Here is a 19,374-nt window from a genome sequence, read left to right as displayed (position 1 = left end):
ACTGGTTAATATCACAATTGCATCTTAGAAGAGCAAGAAGGCAGTCTGAAAAAAAAGATGTGGATGTATTGTTTCAAAGCAGTAAGAATTTAGATTGTGTGCGCCTTTAAAGCACATTCACAGCCCTCATTCCCTCAAGAATCTGGGACACCGTGGTTTAAGCGTTGCTGGGAACTGTAACTACTGACCCAGAACTCACTGAGGGAAGTAATATGCTTCAAGTGTGTTTTAAAGGTACAGTATTTACACAGTCATAGGCTGGGTAAGACCTGCCATGTGAGGGGAGGATGCATCCTGATTCAGGTGCCACCATGAGTGGGGAATAAAAAAAGGCCAGAATTTGTATCTGAATGGTGCAGGATGACTTTTTAAAGAGATCGAGGGATGGTCACCATTTGGTCTCTGCTTCAGGCAGCGGAATATACTGATTTGACACTGAACTTGAATGCACAAATATTTTCAAAGACTACAAAATCCCTAAAGATTTGTAGGCTTGACAATGTAGTATTGAAATTATTTTATTCTAGATGGCTGCTGTGCCTCAGTTCTACTAAATCAGATAATAGGATCAAGGTTTTGTATCTTTATGAATTCTGAGAAGTTGATGTCAAATATAGCTGCTAAAGGGAGAAGGCTGGGGCATTATGTGGCTTGATGTGGCTGCAGCTATCATTGCAAAGAAATGCTTTTGTGCAGAAGTTCACACAGTTTTGCACATGCCACCACAAACATCAGAAGAAAAAGTTGGTGAAGACATGACCTGTCCAATTTGTGCATTAACAAATCACCCATGTGAGGATACTGATTTTTAGCATTGTAGAGTATTCAAAGACCTTTGCCAAACATGAGCTCATGATCTATACATGAGAAAGGCAAGAGAAGTCCACATACTGCACATTGGGACTGGGAGTGAGAGGTAGCATGTTGCCTAAGGCTATGTATTAAGTTGGTGGACAGGCAAGATTTTAATTTAGGGATTCCTTACTTAAGAACTACAGTGGAACCTTGGTTCTTGAACTTAATCCATTCCCGGAGTCTGTTCAACTCTTGAAACCATTTGAAAACCAAGGTGTGGCTTCTGATTGGCTGCAGGAGCTTCCTGCACTCAATCGGAAGCTGTGTTCGAAAACCAGCTTACTTCTGGGTTTTCGGCTTTCAAAAGCCAAAACATCTGAGTACCAAGGTGTTCGAGAACCAAGGTACGATATTAATGAACATACAAGAGCCCTGCTGGATCAGACCAAACACTCAGCATCCTTTTCTCTCTCTCTTATACTTCCTACAATATTGTATGACATTGATATCGTTGTCTTCCATTGCTTTGTCCAATCCCCTTTTAAAGCCATCCAAGTCAGTGGTCATCACTAAGGGGTTTTTCCAATTATATTTTATTGGTCATCACTACGCTTTGTGGTAGCAGATTCTGTAGGTTAAGTATGCGGTACGTGAAGTAGTATTTCCTTTTGTCTAACTGGAATCTTCCAACATGATTCACACTCTAATTAGGCTATGCTAGGAGATGTCCCAGCACCCCTAACAGCTCACTTTGTGTAAAGGAAATGTTCTCAAATGTTAACCTAATGATATATGGCTCAGATTAAGATTCATTATCTATATGTGGCTCAGGTAACAACCTTTTTTTTGAAAGGGATGCCTAGAACAATAATAGAATCATTGAGTTGGAAGGGACCCTAGTATCATGTAGTCCAACATCCTGTAATGCAGGAATCTCAGCTAGAGCATCCATGACAGATGGCCATCCAACCTCTGCTTTAAAACCTCCCAAAAAGGGGAGTCGGTCCACTGTTGATCAGATCTTACCATCAGAAAGTTATTCCTGATGTTTAGCTGGAAACTCCTTTCTTGTAACTTGAAGCCATTGGCTTCAACTTGAAGAGACATATAAACATCATACAATAGTTTTGTGGATTACTGACCCAAGGAAAACATGTCTGGTGCCATCATTGTTGCAATTAGACACCAGGTTAAAATATGTTTTTACTTATTCAGGCATTTGGTAGTTACGGTAGCCTATACTTTGGTGCTCATCTCATTATGGGGTGCAGTAGAACTTGTCATTATTTTTGCTGTTGGGGAAACATTTTTGGAATTCTGTTATTCTACATGGCTTCACATTGTATTATTTTGTATATTTTATCTGTATTTTATTCTGTTGAGTTGCTTTTGAGACCTGTTTTGTATGGGAACTGTAAACCCTGGATGACTGCTGAAGTAAGGTCACTCTTGAAAGCCCGCGACTCTGCCTTTAAGGCAGGGAACATAGATATATACAGAGGGGCAAGAACAAAGCTCAGGAAAGGCATTAAGGTGGCAAAACAACAACACAAGCTTCAAGTGGAGAATTGCTTAGCCGATAACAACATAAAACAAGTGTGGCAGGGACTGCAGCACCTAACCAACTATAAGGGCAATACGAGGAACACAGTTAAGGCTGATGACTCGTCGGCAGAGGAGCTGAATATTTTCTTCTCCCGCTATGAGGTTAAAAGATCAGGTATAGTAGCTCCTGCCCTCCAGCCTATAAACTCTCAGCCATTCATTCTATATGACCATAAAGTGAAAGCTGCATTGAGGGCGGTGAATCCCAGTAAAGCCCCTGGTCCAGATGGGGTGCTGGGGATTGTGGTAAACAACTGTGCCGATCAACTAGCAGGGGTTCTGACAAGGATTTTTAACATCTCTCTGCAAATGGCTTGAACAGGGTGTTTGACAAACTACCTACACCCATGGAAACGTGCCTCTGAGCTTCTCCTCATCAGTCCACCATCAAAATGCATTAGAGAGACAGGTGCTAGGGAGACTTTTCAGAAAGCGTGTTCTCCCTAACAGAGAGCACGTGTTGCGGTTGGGGGAACAAACCACCCTCCCATGACTAGGCAGATTTGGTGAGGAACCCAAGCCTTTAAGTGGTTAAATTGGGTTGCTGGGGAGTTTTGATTGTTGCCAATTTGGAGGAGGGGTCAGAGTCTTTAAATACAGGGGCCAGACGTTGGACGTCCTCTTGGCCGTTTTGCATCGGATCACCCGCCCTCCCTCCCTTTAATAGGGTGGTTTTTTCTTGATCGCTTGACCTTGCTATGCCTGTCATGGGGTCGTCCGCCTTGGTGCGGGGGCCTGGTAGGAATTTTGCCATCTGGCTGATTGGCTGGTGCCATTTGGTTTTTGCCTACTGCGTAGCAAATCGTCACAACTTGTAAGGTTGGCGGTTAGGCATTGGTTAAATTGGTGCTTGGAGGGGTAAGTGCCTACCCCTCCAAATGATGCGGAAAGGGAATTCCGTTAAAGGAATCCAGGGGCTTGCCATTCTTTTTGTCCTTGTCCCTGGCATCGGACTTGGGCCGTGCAAGCCCCACAGGAACATGAGGGTGAGAAGTGAGGGACTGTTGCCCAGCTTCATTTTCTTCCCCAATACTTGTTTCCCACGCTGGCTTCCATTGGTGTCCGGAAGTGCCAGCTCTGTCCTTGAGGGCAAGGACAGATAGTCATAACCAATGCCTAAGCAACCACTCACATTTTTTGTATTTTGAATAAAGTTGTGGCCAAAATTATGCCAAAAACCTTAAACAAAAAATTGATGTGTGAAGTGTGAATTTTTGGGGGGTGGTATTGTGGGACTCAACACGCAAGTGGCCTCAGCTTTGGAGCTCTCTCCCAAAATAAGTAAAGGTAAAGGGACTCCTGACCGTTAGGTCCAGTCGTGGACGACTCTGGGGTTGCAGCGCTCATCTCGTTTTACTGTCCAAGGGAGCTTCTGGGTCATGTGGCCAGCATGACTAAGCCGCTTCTGGCAAACCAGAGCAGCACACAGAAATGCCGTTTACCTTCCCGCCGGAGCAATACCTATTCATCTACTTGTACTTTGACGTGCTTTCGAACTGCTAGGTTGGCAGGAGCAGGGACCGAGCTCACCCTGTCACGGGGATTTGAACCGCCAACCTTCTGATCGGCAAGCCCTAGGCTCTGTGGTTTAACCCACAGCGCTTCCCACGCCCCTCCCAAAATAAGTACACATGGCCTAATTCTTTTAAATGACTTTGTTTCAAATTACGTTTTGCTACAAATGCTGTGAGTCTTTTTCTTTTTTTCAACTGGTTCATTTCATTTGCATTTCAAACATTGATTTAAAGTTTTTAATTATCTTTTGCAAGCTGCCAGGGGAGGGCTTTGTTCTGGACACCTGTACATAAATATTGATCCTTCCTGTTTAATGTTTACTTGCTTTCTTTCCCCTGTAGAATCGGATATTGCCGACTTTGATGGGAGGAGCTCCCTCCTTTACAGGTTCAACCAAAAACTGATGAGCACCTTCAAAGATGTTGTTTCCCTCAAGTTCAAGAGCATGCAAGGAGATGGGGTCCTATTTCATGGAGAAGGGCAGCGTGGAGATTATATTACACTGGAGCTGCAGAAAGGGAAGCTCTCTTTGCACATCAACCTGGGTATGTTCAAACATTTCGGCATATTTTTCAGCATGGCGGTTGTTGTTATCATCTTCTTCATCATCCTTTCCTTAAATCTGCCAATTCTAAGGACAGGTTGGTCAAAAAGAGTTGGGAGAAGTTGAGTAATCTATTAGCATACATATTATGTTGTTGTTTATTAAATAATTTGTTAAAATATGGTTCTGAGTTTTGAAGGAGTATGTCCTAAGCACTCTTGCTGTATAGATGGCATATCTATACATAAGCACTGTGGCAGGTAACATGCTAGCTGACCCAGCCCCCTGAGCTTCAGCACAGAGCCGGTTCTTTACAAGTTATACATCTATTGGCTCCCTACATGATCTGCACTCTGCAGATGCTATAAAATAATACTACAGCTGCCATTAATTGAGCTTTTGGGTGTGCTGTGTTAGCCTACTGCATTTTGACATCTGTTTATGCCCATGAACATAACTTGCATGTTAACTACCTAGAACTAACGTTTGCAAATAACCTGCAATGTTCTGGCCATCAGTTATTTCTGATATCTTCAAGAAGTTCTCATCAATCTATGTGCTATGTTCAAATCAAATTCCTTGGCTGAAGTTCTTTGCCTGATTGTGTAGTTGGTGTCCCATGGAAATCAGTAAGATGAGCAGTATGTTAATGTAATACTCTGAAATAAGTATCCCTATTCACTTAGGGATGGGGGCAGGATTTGAGGGTGGTATGCTATGAAATCTGGAACTAAGCTGCCAAGTCCATACTTCCTGAAGCAATGTGTGGGGTGGCATGCTCCAGAATCTATACCCCTTCAGAATATGAATGATGTGATCTGCTCTTTATTATTTCTGTTAACTTTACCATTTCCCAGCTGCTAGATGCAACCAAAAAGCACAGTGACTTTAGTGCAGTTCAGTGGTCCAAGAAGAGACCGCATGTCATTCTAATTGATAAGTATGGAAGTATTGCACTGGCTGCCAGAAGTGACCTGACCCAACTCAGTATCTTAGTCATTGTGTGTAAAGCTCTAAACAGCTCTAGACACACCAGCCTAAGAAACTACTTTTTTTCCAATATTAAACATCTTGGGTCTTGTGACTGTTGGTGGCAAAGGCTCATGATAGAGCCTTCTGGGTGGTGGTAAAACATTAATGTTTACCTAGGCATTAAATGACAGATATGTGCTGTCCCTTGACATTTTCAGCTGCCAGGAGTATGTGATTTTTTTTAGATGCTTTTAATTGTCTCTGAATATTTTAAATAAGTTTGTGTGGCTTTTTAATTGCATTTTATCATGTTTGTGTTTGCTGCCCCTGGGAGCCTTTGGATAGAAAAGTTGGATACAAATTTACTAAATAATGCCTATGGGGGAAAAGATGGTTGTGGCCATCTACTAAGCCAAAGCATGCAAGGATGTATGCTTACTTCCTAGACCATTTTAGGAGCAATTTTCAACCTGCTTTCTAGCTGCTCTAAGCATGGAAACCACAAACCGAAAGATAAATACAAAATAAAAAGCAGCCCTAGGACCACTGTATGAAATTGTAAGCAGTTTTTAAAATGAAATTGTGTATGTGTTTGTTTAAATCACACATTAAGTTGCAAATGGGGAATTAACAGGTTTTCAGAGGGTTGTGTGTGAAATAGACATGAGCAAATTAAGGCAGTTATACCCCTCGCTTTCTCCGAAATAAGTGTGCATAGGACTTCAGCCTTGGAAGAACAGATAACAAGTGCATGACAAGTAGTTTCTGGGAAAATCCAGCACACAGTTGCGGATTGCGAGATCTCTTTTACTCAGTGTGACATGGAGCACAGTCCTAAAGCATGTTTATTCAACAGTTCCATGAGATTGAATCCCGCTGCTCAAAGACGGCAACCTTAAATGTGCTTAACTATGCACTGGATTACCTATTTAGAGGTGTTTTCCTTTCAGTCCTGCTGCCTGAATGACATTAATCTGGAGGCAGACACAGATTTCATTTGACTCCACTTAGCTGTGCCTTCTCCATAGGTACCTGGCTGCTTCCTTACCTATTCGCTGCTTCTTAACCTACATGTGGTATGCTTTCTCTTTGATGCAGGTTGATTTGCTTAGATTGTATCATTGCAAATCTCCTTAGCTGCTTTTATACATGGTCTGCTTCAGCGTATGTTCATTACAGAAAATCAATAAAAATTGGCTTGTTAGCCTGTCAGCTTGTTAGGAAATATGATTTCTTTAAGGCTTTGATCATTTGATTCATTTTGAGATTGTTCTGCAAACAGCAGAAGCACAGAGAAACTAGTATTTTAGAAAGGCAATAATGATTTATGTGACATTCTTGGGGCAATAGCAGTATTATTTATTCAATAGGATCAGTTTTCCCTCTCTAAAATTTGCAGTGGAACCTCATTCTAGCCTTGCCTTTAGAAATCCCAAAGATTTCAATAAAAAGTATGCATGCCACAGTCATTTGATTAACAATATGAGGAACTCATGCCATTGCCGAAAGAAAGAGTTGCTGTGTTTCGTCCCCCTGACATCCTTATCCTTCAGCTGGGGGAGAATGACCTCGTCAGCAGAAAGAATGTGGACTTGTTGTGGAACATGAAAAAAGACTTGGACAAACTTGTTGTTTTATGTCCCAGAACAACCTTGTTCTGGTCTTCGCTCCTAAAGAGAATGGTTTGGCGCGGTGCCAAATGGCATTATGGCCTTTGAGAAATCCAGGAAACTCTTAAATCGTGTGATTGCCCACAAAGTGCGTTTTATGAATGGCCTAGTTATCTCTCATGATGGTATCCGGATAGGCGATCAGGCCTTGTTCCGGGATGACGGGGTTCATCTTTCAGATCGGGGGAATGACATTTGGCTAGGTAACATCGTCAGCAGTATTAGGGATTGGTTACAGCTGTGAGGGTATTGGCGGTGAGCCTCTTGGGCTCGGGTGATGGTTAGGCATTGGAATGTGTTGTTGGTGTATGGAAGGGCAAGGTGTGGCCATTGCCTACCCCTTCAAATTTGGGTATTCCATTAAAGGAATCCGGTGGTCGTGGATCCTGTCTGATGCCTGTGTGGCGGGGAGCCATGGCACGACCCTCGGTGACATCAGGGGAGAGCTTATAGTTGTATTAGCATCAACAGGCTCCCCCTACTGGTAGATAACCCCTCTTTTGGCTCACCCCTCTCCGAGTGGGTGGAGTCAATCTTCCGTGGTCCAATGCCTAAGCCAATACCTTCTCACTTGCTGTAATCAATAAAGTTGTGGCCTTTTCTTGCCCATTAACCTTATACACTGTGTCCACGTGCCTTTATTCCTCAAAGCGGGGATCGGGTCCTCGAACCACAATGTAATTTCTCCATCACCTCAGTGTGCTTAGGCATATATAGAAAATTATGTCTAGGGACTAGGTGGTGCCAAGGATGTAAGGAGGTAATAGTAGGGTTGTCTTCTTTTTTTTTTAGTTTTGCCCAAACTTGTTGAGCTTTTTGCCAAAATCACAAAAAAAGTTTCTTAGCTATTTTTAAGGTAAATCAGCAAGAACGACACTGCTGACTTGGGCTGCCATACGTCCAGATATTCCTGGACATTTTGCCGAATTTAGGTAATAGATGACAGGAAGGCATTTCTCCCGAATGATGTCATACTTCCAAGGACATCAACTGGAATATGCCGCACCCCAAAGTGGCTCTCCTGGTGTGGCAGAAATGCAATGCTAGCTTTGCAGCAGAAGGGGCACTGTTGCTTACTGGGAAGGACAAGGGAGACCAAAAAGCAACCATTTTTGGTGTGTCCAATATGTGCACAACTGTGCATGCTCAAATCGTGCCAAACTTGTAAGTGACCCAAAAACATCACCAAAAGGGGCAGAATGGGGAAGAGGGTGGAATGGGGTGTTTTTTCAAAGATGTTTCAAATATACACAATTTCACTTAAACGCACAGTGCCTTGGAACGTAACCCTCCGCATAAATTGGGAGTTGCCTGTATAGAGCATTCCTCCTGCTACAGATGTGGTTGAATAGCCATAATTGGTGATTCCTTGTGTTTGGTATTCATCCAGATCTATTTGTTATATATTCTTAGAGTCAGGTTTGGGCAACTCTTATTTATTCTCATGAATTAGCTATCAGATTAATCTGTTAAGAGACAAATAGTTAATGAACTAAAGCCACTAACAGCTGGTAAACTTGCTTCTGTTCCCTACTCTTTAAAATAGACAAGTTTGCAAGGATTCAATTGTGTTGCCTACCAAAGCTTTTTCCTTCCCTCCCTCCTTTTGGTTAGAAGATGATTCTTTTTCAGATGATCATTTCAGAGGTTGTGCTCCTGCCCATCTGTCCACTTCAAGGTTTCATTTCACAGCTGCTGCAGCTCTTCACTCCACTGGGTCATCTCTGTCCACGCAGAAAACAGGTCTTTGATTCCCTGTAATTGAACCCCTGCCTTGGGTGAGGTGCGTTAGCTGTGTGTGCCGCATTCAGCTATCGGTATGCAATCAAGCAAGGAAAATAAGAAAGCCTGGAGTAAATGTCTGGAGTGTATAGAAAAAGAGTTCATGTGAAGCATAAAGACAGCATCAGGTTCCCCAAGGAGAAACAGTAACAATAACAACAATAATAAACCCTTCCTATTTTCCTATTTCTGGTTCTTGTTTCTTCCTTCCTTTTGAAATGTAAACCTAGTGCAACTGTTCATTATTGTCAGCTAAGAGAGCTGTCTCTTGTGGTTAAATCATAATAATTCAGTATCATGTGATATTTCCTGAGCCACATTCTCCTACTTCAGAAATAAAGGATTTTGTCTTCTGCAATGGTTTCCCTGATCTGCTATACTATATCCCAGGGGCAGGAAACATTTTTCAGGCTGAGGGCCTCATTTGCTTTTCTCTCTCTCTCTCTCTCTCTCTCTCTCTCTCTCTCTCTCTCTCTCTCTCTGTGTGTGTGTGTGTGTGTTTGTGTACAAACCATTGGTGGGTGGGATCAGAGGCAAAAGTTGGCATAATAACAAATGCGAATTTAACATCTTTGAAATAGACTAGTTTCTTCACACTGACACATCCCTATCTATCTTCTATCCAGGCAAGCGAGAAGTGTTATCAGAGCTCAAGGACAGCCTGGCAAAAGAAACCCCCAAAAAACTCAGGATGCAAAGCAGGGCTAGTGAGGGATATGGCTCAGAGAAGAGGGAGTGTGACCTGAGGAGAGTCCCAAGGTCCATTAAGGATGCATTTGACCCCCAGGCCTAAAATTCCCTTAATCAGAGACATGGATGGAAATTATTTTAAAACATCATTGCATAGCGATCTCTCTCTCTCTCTCTCTCTCTCTCTCTCTCTCTCTCTCTCTCCTGAGAAAACAGATCAAATTCTAAAATGACAAAATGAATAAGGGGCATCAGGCAAGTAGGAGGAAGATTGTGGGTGGCAAAAGAGCACTAGACAGATTGTAACAATACATAGCAAGAACCAAGGCAGTATATGTTAGAGAGACATTTGAAAATAACAAAATGAATTTCATCATATTAGTTCTTCTGCACAATAGTGCTTTCTCATAAGAAGTTTCCTTACCGGAAGACACACATCTTGCATAGTGACAAGCTTGCTAAAGTTAAGGCAGCAACTAATAATATTTCTCAATCTGTATTTTTAGATGGGTGAATTTTAGGCATGCCTACATAACTAGTGATTCATACAGCCACATGCAGTCCACCAACCTTGTGTTGTGACCTGTTGAGTGCTTGATAGCCCCCAGTGCCTACTTCTCCAATTTGGCAGGTAGACAGCAGAACAAGGCTTTTCCTTTTGCAGTTTTACTTCTGCAGTTTAGCATAGTAGGCTACAAGCTCTGAAGGCCTGCTCTGGGGCCTTTTTTATGTACATTAACATTTTGCCACTTATAAATTAATGGGGAATGCTTCACCAACAGCATGGGCACATGTAACCTATCATCCCACCACTAGAAATTTCTTCTCAAAGTTCCAATTATTTCTCATGAAATTGTTCAGATGTTTTGCTTAAGAAAGAGTCTAATAGTTTTCTGTGAAATTTCATGTTAAGCAAAAGAAACAACAGACAAAACAAAAACATAAAAAACAGGCATTTTCAATTCTCAAACAGTAGTAATAGCAAAACTGCAACAATGCTTTGATTTGAGAGAAGATAATCCGTGTATGAATTAGCATCTACGATATTCCATCACAGAGAACCAGGTCAGATTGATCTGCAAATATCCTTCCAAATTGACCTTGCAAGCATCCTTGCCCTAGTGTGAAGATTTGCAAAGATGGTAAACCAGGCATCCCCAACCTTTGGCACTCCAGATGTTTTGGACTACAATTCCCATCATTCCTGACCACTGGTCCCGTTAGCTAGGGATCATGGGAGTTGTAGGCCAAAGCATCTGGAGGGCTGCAGGTTGGGGATGCCTGCAGCACACTCTTAAATTCAATAAAGTTCATAGTGGGCACTTAAAAGAAATAGAATCCCAATAGGTACCAAAGTTTATTAAATCTTTAAAGAGGGGATTAACAGGCCAACTCCATTTAAGTATCCTGAAAATGGTCTCTAGTTTGAGAACATTAATTGTTTTGCCACCTCAACTAGCATTATTTGCAATAAACTCAACAACTACCGTATTTACTCAAATGTAATGCATTCCTTTTTTGGCCAAATTATATCTGGAAAATTAGGGTGTGTATTGGATTTGATGGTGCCAGAAAATACTTTTTTGGTTTCAAGGTTTTGAAAATTGAGGTGTGCATTAGATTCAATGGTGCATTGAATTTGCATAAATATGGTATGTAGTCTACCAGAAATTGGTTAATGGTTCATCAATGGACCACAGTCTACCCTATGCCCACCCTGATCTATACTTGTGTATATTTACTCAGAAATGAGTTCCACTATGTTCAGTGTGGCTTACTCCAGTTGTGTATATAAGATTTGAACCTTTAGATGCAATCTAACACATCCCATTCAGAGTGACTGACTCACAGCTAGTGTGTGTAGGATTGCAACCCTAGTCTAGGTTAAAATGAGGTGACATCTGATTCTATGATCAGTTGATATGTGCTATATTTAAGTAGATTTTATTTTCATCTGAAGATACTGAGCTAAAAGCATTAAAAGGAGAATTAGTTTTTTTAAAGCCTTTTCTCATCTTCCCTTTTCTGATTAATTATGTTTGTGACAACTTTCGAGAGCTTTCCCCTTGTTACATAAACCCATTAACATGCTTTGTCCTCAGCTAATCTCTTTCTTTCTTATTTTTTCATTGGAAATTATGCCTATTATTCCTATACCTAAAGGAGATTAGTGCATTACAATTGTAAAATATCCATTGTTGAAAGGAAGTTTTAAACAGAGTTCTTTGACACTATTAGTCACTCTGCTTTTCATGAGAGAGTTCAGAATATCCCATTGATATTACAAAGAGAGGGAGGCCATTTAGGCTGAAGTTCTATGCATTAGGACTGAAGGAATGGACAAACATTTTGAAGTCAAGAGCCACCAATATTTCCTTGGAAGAAAAGTGCCCAGGGACTGCACATACATACCCCAACCATACAGCTACATTGAATACAACGCTAAGTTTTGTAATTTCTCTATCAGCTCTGTGTGTGTGTTTGTGATGCAAAACATGTTGAACATTTCACGACACATATTGGTTCAGAAAGTGTGAATTAGGGTTTGTTTCCCATTCCTTAGTCCTGCGGCAGCACCGGGTCACTCTGCTTTTTTGCTCTTACGTGTCAGGAATGTGGAAGCAATGTAAAGCATGTAACAGTGATGGTGAGGGAGTACAAAATAGAATGCTGATTGGCTTGTCACAACAGAACCAATATACATGGTCAATTTATTGATGGGGACTGACCATAGTAATCATATTTTGCTGGTTCTTCAAGATCTCTACTGGCTGCCAGTATGTTTGTCACTATAATAAAAGCTCTAGATTGGCCTATAAAACTGTACATGATTTGGGGCTGGAATACCCAAAGGACTTATTCCCCTATGCTAATCTGCTTGTAGGGTCCTACCATGTGAGAGAAAATGGCACACTTTTCCAAGAAGTCATGGGGACCCAACCAGTCTAGTCACCCATGATTTCTGCACTACATGATCATTTTAATCCTTCTGTAATGGTTCTTTTGATTATCGGCTACTTCTTAAAATACAGTTTTATGTTCTCCGTGTGTGTGTGTGTGTGTGTGCACGCGCGCATATATTGTAGGCATGAGTGGAATTTTTGTAAGGTGCCCTGAACACTATTTTAGAACAAAGATGGGGTATATCACAAGTGGACTCTTTATTACTGCATTTGCAATTGTTTAAGATAAAACCTATTTTGGAAAGAAACTACTTTTGCCATTTTTATAGATGTTTATTGTCTGTTTACCGATTGTTGCCTTGGTGATATTATCTTGTGCTCTTGATAACGGTATTGCTGCTGCTTCTCTGCAAGGGGTGGTGGCCAAGTCAAGGCTGCATACATACACCAGTCAAAACGTATTAGCTGCTAATCATTTCGGGAGCATGGTACCGGAGACTTAGAATCGATGGATCAGTTGCAATTTGTGTCTTTTCGCTGCCCCTGCAGGAGATGCCAAGCTGCGTTTCAGCAACAGTCACACGTCCGTCACCTTGGGCAGTCTCCTGGATGACCAGCACTGGCACTCGGTCCTCATCGAGCGATTCAATAAGCAGGTGAACTTCACGGTGGACAAGTATATGCAGCATTTCCGAACCAAGGGAGATTCAGATGACTTGAACATTGATTATGAGGTGTGTCAGACTTTTTTTGTGTAGCGTATGCTGTCCTAAGAGAAATGATGCAGGGAGATGTGCTTTCCAATCCAACCTGGCTTTTTTAGTGATAGCAGGGATGCTATTTTATCAAACAATGATTTACTTACTCCATTACTGCAGAAGGAGTGCACACATGAAATTAGAGGAAGGGCTGTAGCTCAGTTGCTTTCCATGCAGAAGACCCTAGAGCGGGCATCCCCAAACTCGGCCCTCCAGATGTTTTGGGACTATAATCCCATCATCCCTGACCACTGGTCCTGTTAGCTAGGGATGATGGGAGTTGTAGTCCCAAAGCATCTGGAGGGCCGAGTTTGGAGATGCCTGCCCTAGAGTGTCCACTGCCTGTAACCAGAGAAAGCTGATGCCAGTCAATGCAAACAGTCAATGCAAACAGAGAGCTAGTGTGGTGTAGTGATTAAGAGCGGTAGACTCGTAATCTGGGGAACCGGGTTCGCGTCTCCGCTCCTCCACATGCAGCTACTGGGTGACCTTGGGCTAGTCACACTTCTCTGAAGTCTCTCAGCCCCACTCACCTCACAGAGTGTTTGTTGTGGGGGAGGAAGGGAAAGGAGAATGTTAGCCGCTTTGAGACTCCTTCGGGTAGTGATAAAGCGGGATATCAAATCCAAGCTCTTCTTCTTCTACTGAACTAGATGAACCAATAGATTGACTCAGTATAAGGCAGTTTTCTATTCTCCTATCCTGAAAGTTTGTGCCAAGAAAGCTAATCGCACACAAAAATAGCAAGTCTTGCACTGTCTCCAAGCCACATTGAAGGGGGGGGTTAAACTCCCCTAAACACCACATCTGGTATGATGCAGTTCAGTTATTAATTACTGCTAGAAGATAGGAACAGCTCCCTTCCTTGCTGCAGTGTTAGGGTGTGGGGGTTGCCATCCTCACAATGTGCACAGGATGACAGCCAAGGTCAGCCAAGCACCTGTAATTTGCCACTGGTAAGCCATCTGCTCTTGAATTAAAAGTGAACCGGGAACAAATCCTTTAAAGAGGAAAGGAGCCAAAAGTGTGGATTGAAAGTCCGCCCCCTGCTCTCTCTTCACAACATCAAGCAACATCAGCATTTGGCTACAGGATCGAAGCATCCAAGGAACATCATGCTTGCTTAACGTGACTCCTCACAAAACCTACTTAGCAAAAGCACAGCAGAAGGAGCAGCAGACTTATCTAAACTGCTAGGAAAGGGGGCAGAGAAAGAGGAAAGCAAGCAGCCTACACATACAGAGGAATCTCATTAGTCCAAGAGGCTTGGCAGACATGAGCAACCAAATGCAACACAGCAAAGGTGTGAATTGCATCATTCTGCGCCAAGATGGATCCCTGCCTTGGAACAGAAATGTGTACCATTTTAGGAGGATTATACAGCTCTCAAGCTCACACTCTCTTCACCTCTCTCTTTCTCTCCACCCCCTTTAGCTAACTTTTTTTCCATTTTTGCCCTTGAGTTAGAACATTTGACAAGTTAGGCTTGAATACATGACTCTCACTCATGCAACATAAAACCATCATTTGGTATTACATGTGAACTGGGTCATAGTGAAGCTCCACTGATTCGGTGGAACTTGACCATGTGTAACTTTGCAACGGTGATATACTTTGATTTATTCTGTTTCACGGGTGCTTGAAAAAATCTAATTTGAACTAACTTGGTCTGCTATCAATGTACTTTCATGCTTCAAAAATTTTCAAACACAGTTCTTCATTCAAAGAATGTATCACAATATATTTTGCATACACGCTATGGGAGAAATATGTTTAGAAGTGCTTATTTAAATTATGAATTTCCATAATATTATATATTTAAATATTAATGCAGAAATGGGAAAGGAACAGACAAGAGTGAACACATATGGAAGTGACATGGAAATGCACCCATCCTTATTGCAGTCCGTAGAATTTCTCCCATGAATTTCTTTGAGTTAAGTTCCAAGCATAATACAAATCAGTTTGATCCCAGTATGCATCAGGCCAATTTATACCTAAAGACCAGTTCAGAAAAAGAAACTAGGTTTGTTCCTTAGCTTTAATATCTCCATTGCTTCACCCCAGCAACTACTACACTAATGAAACTTTATCTTAGCACACTTAAGGGATTAAAGACCTAGCTAAGGGAACTAAAACAATTAGTCTGGTAATTAAAAATATTACTGATCACTAAGGAAACTGTTTTTTTCCAATAAGGTGCAGTGTGATTGATATTGATTGCCCTGGTTTTTTGGTTTCTTGTTTTAAAAAAATCCAGAGAAAGGGATCCCTGAGCTAGAGACTTTTTAAAAATAATAATAATAATAAACCCTCAGGAAGAAAGAGCAGAGGTTGCAAAGTGTCTGAAGCAAGAAATAATGAGCCCCAGCTAAAGAGCTAGTCTTTAAATAGAATTCCTTCTGACAGTACTACATTTAATATGGGCCTTAAAATTACACATGACTATCATAGTGCAGAGGTACTTGAAACAAGGTTTTGTTGCCTTCTTCCTCAAATATGACCTTACCGTATGCATTTCAAATGAGTTTCAGACTTGGGCACTGAACATAAGAAGACTGGACCCTCTGACCTATGCCAAAAGAAATATGTGGGTGTGGGTGTTTGGGGTGAGGCTGTATCACCCCCAAGCCTCTCAGCAGTTTCTGCTACTATCAGTCATGGTATCCATCTTGGAAAGCTATTCCCACTGGATGAAAACTTCCAAAAGTTGATGCTGGGGGACTACTGCTTAGCTCTGTTTTGGTTTCTCTGCTGTGGTGTGCCACAGGATCCCATCTTTCCCACCCCCACTATTTAATATATGAAGACAGTGAACTCATTTGGAGATTTGGGGTGAGGTGTCGTCAATATGTCATCCAGCTCTGTTTACCTTTTAAATCTGATTCAGGTGATGAAGTAGAATTATTGAACCAGCTTAAAGCTTGGTCATTTACTGCTTGAGGGTCAGTAAATTGAAGTTCAGACCAAACAAGTAGGTGGCTTGCCTGTCCAGGTAGCAGTGTTTACCTTGTGCTAGATAGAATTTCATCCCCCACTAAAGCATTGTAGGGAACTGCCTGGTACCAAATCGGTCCATCTCTCTCTTTTTTTTTTTTAAAATAAATTTTTATTGATTTTCCAACACATATTAAATAACAATACAAAACAAAACAAAAACAAACACACATATAAACATGTATAGTTTCTTAACCTTCTTTTCCTTAAACCTTCTTTCAGCGACTTCCCCATACCTCCTTTTTCTGCATCCTTGTTTTAAAATTTTTCCAACAACCTCTAATTTTATTTACTTATGGCACTTCCTTTAAATCCTTATTCCCATGTCCAATTGTTTGTCGCTGCAATTCTATTTTACATTACTCAAAACATTTTAGCACTCGTTAATTTTACAATAGTTCTTAAGGTAAACTTTAAATTTCTTCCAGTCTTCTTCCACCGTCTCTTTCCCTTGGTCTCGGATTCTGCCAGTCATCTCGGCCAGTCCCATGTAGTCGATCACCTTCGTCTGCCATTCTTCCAGTGTGGGTAGTTCTTGTGTCTTCCAGTACTTTGCTAAAAGTACTCTTGCTGCTGTTGTCGCATACATAAAAAACGTCCTATCCTTCTTTGACACCAATTGGCCTGCCATGCCCAGGAGAAAGGCTTCTGGTTTCTTCACAAAAGTGCATTTAAGCACCTTTTTCATTTCATTATAAATCCTTTCCCAGAAAGCCTTAATCTTTGGGCACGTCCACCAAAGGTGATAAAAAGTACCTTCAGTTTCATTACATTTCCAGCATTTGTTATTGGGCAAATGATAAATTTTTGCAAGCTTGACTGGGGTCATGTACCACCTATAAATCATTTTCATAATATTCTCTCTTAAGGCATTACATGCCGTAAACTTTATACCGGTGGTCCATAACTGTTCCCAGTCAGCAAACATAATGTCATGTCCAATGTCCTGTGCCCATTTAATCATAGCTGATTTAACCATCTCATCCTGTGTGTTCCATTTCAACAGCAAGTTATACATTCTTGACAAATTCTTAGTACTGGGTTCCAAAAGCTCTGTTTCTAATTTCGACCTCTCCACCTGAAAGCCAATTTTCCTGTCCTGTTTAAAAACTTCGTTTATCTGGTAATAATGGAGCCAATCTCTTACTTTGAACTTCAGTTTCTCATAACTTTGCAATTTAACTTTTCCCTCCTCATACTCTATAATTTCCCAATATTTCGGCCATTTAGATTCCATGTTTAATTTTTTCACTTCCTTAGCTTCCATCGGTGACAACCACCTGGGTGTTTTGTTTTCCAGCAAGTCTTTATATCTGATCCATACATTATATAGGGCTTTTCTAACAATATGATTTTTGAAACCTTGGTGGATCTTAACCTTGTCGTACCATATATATGCATGCCAGCCAAATCTATTATTAAACCCTTCCAAGTCCAAAATGTCTGTATTTTCAAGAAGCAGCCAGTTTTTCAGCCAGCAAAAAGCTGCTGATTCATAGTACAATTTTAAGTCCGGCAGGGCAAGCCCCCCTCTTTCTTTTGCGTCAGTTAGTATCTTAAATTTTATTCTGGGCTTTTTGCCCTGCCAGACAAATCTAGATATATCTTTTTGCCACCTCTTGAAACAATCCATTTTGTCCACAATCTGCAATGTTTGAAACAAAAATAACATTCTCGGCAAAACATTCATCTTAATAACAGCAATTCGGCCTAACAAGGAAAGTCTCAAACTTGACCATATTTCTAAATCTTTTTTCACTTCAACATTTCTCATAATTATCTTTAAATAGGTTCACATTCTTAGATGTCAGATTTATCCCCAGGTATTTCACCTTCTTTGCTATCAATAAACCAGTATCATTCTGGAATTTCTCTCTTTCTGCACTTGTTAAATTGTTATCCAATACTTTCGTTTTCTGTTTGTTCAGCTTAAAGCCTGCTACTTGACCAAATACTTGTATTAACTCTAAGACTCTTCTCGTACTAGTGTCTGGCTCTTGTAAGGTTAAAACTAGATCATCTGCAAATGCTCTCAGTTTGTACTGTTTAGCTCCGACCTGGACCCCTTTAACCAGCTGGTCCCCTCTAATCATGTTATAGTCCATTAATGTCTCATGCAATTTCTTAAAAAATTCTGACTTCCCTTCATTCGGTGCATAAACTCCTATAATCAATAGTTTTTCTCCTTGAACTTGAATTTCAATTGCCAAATATCTTCCTTGTTCATCTTTAAATACAAATTTAGGAACCAACTTTTCCTTTGCATAAATCACCACACCTCTTTTCTTCACTTTGTCCGATGAAACAAATTCTTGTCCTAATCTTTTGTTAATAAGTAGTTTTCGGTGAACTCTGGTCACATGAGTTTCTTGTAAACAAATCAAGTCCAATTGTTCTTTTTTCAAAATATGAAAAACCTCACGTCTTTTTCTAGGGAGGTTCAGTCCATTACAATTCCAGCTTAAAATTTGCAGAGACATCTTGTTATTTATTTAGTTACTCCCCCAGCTGCTCCCAGCATGTCTTCTTCTGTTGGTGTTTTAATCCCGAAGGATAAGTTTGAAATGTCTGGTACTTCTGTTAAGTCCGTGGGTTCCACCGTTCCCTTCGAAAGGTCCTCCTGGTTCCTTGCCAAAAATTGTTCTTTATCTTGCACTGATTTTATCTTGGTTTTCTTTCCCTTATAGTTGAAAGACAGGCCTTGTGGAAACTCCCATCTGAATAGTATGTTGTTCTTTCTTAATAAGGTGACCAAATCCTTGTAGTAAGTCCTCACTTCCAAAATGTATTTAGGAATGTCTTTAAAAATCTGCACATGAAAATCTTCAATCTCAAGGGGTCTTTGAAAATGTAAGTTTAGTATCTTGTCTCTCTCTTCCTGAGATCTCAAGGTTATCAAGCAGTCTCTTGGACTCTTTCTGTTTTGTCTCCTGCCTAGTCTAAAAGCAGTTATTATTTTAAATTCCTCTTCTTTCAAATCGTCCTGCCAAAATTCCAGAAATTCTTTTGTAAGAAATTCTATCAGATTGTCTTTTTCATTTTCTGGAATTGATCTCAGTCTCTTTTTTTTTTTTTAAATATATTTTATTAATTTTTCCATACAATCATTTCGCATTAACAAATTGTGATACATTTCCAATTTT

At 40.8% G+C, this 19,374-nt stretch overlaps 1 protein-coding gene across 4 annotated transcripts in view; it reads left to right on the top strand.

Moving 5' to 3' along the window:
* The window catches only part of CNTNAP5 (contactin associated protein family member 5), a 312,663-nt gene that overhangs the window by 132,141 nt on the left and 161,148 nt on the right, over positions 1 to 19,374 (top strand). For all 4 annotated transcript variants that reach the window (XM_053402908.1, XM_053402895.1, XM_053402900.1 and 1 more), the window contains 2 exons: positions 4,257 to 4,460; positions 13,026 to 13,210. In XM_053402908.1, coding sequence (XP_053258883.1) covers positions 4,257 to 4,460; positions 13,026 to 13,210 — 389 coding nt within the window. The remainder of the gene's footprint in view (positions 1 to 4,256; positions 4,461 to 13,025; positions 13,211 to 19,374) is intronic.

Source organism: Podarcis raffonei, chromosome 1 (assembly GCF_027172205.1).
Source record: "Podarcis raffonei isolate rPodRaf1 chromosome 1, rPodRaf1.pri, whole genome shotgun sequence".
Lineage (NCBI taxonomy): Eukaryota > Metazoa > Chordata > Lepidosauria > Squamata > Lacertidae > Podarcis > Podarcis raffonei.
Note: the sequence above shows the minus strand (reverse complement) of the source record. Positions and strands in the feature narration are given on the sequence as shown.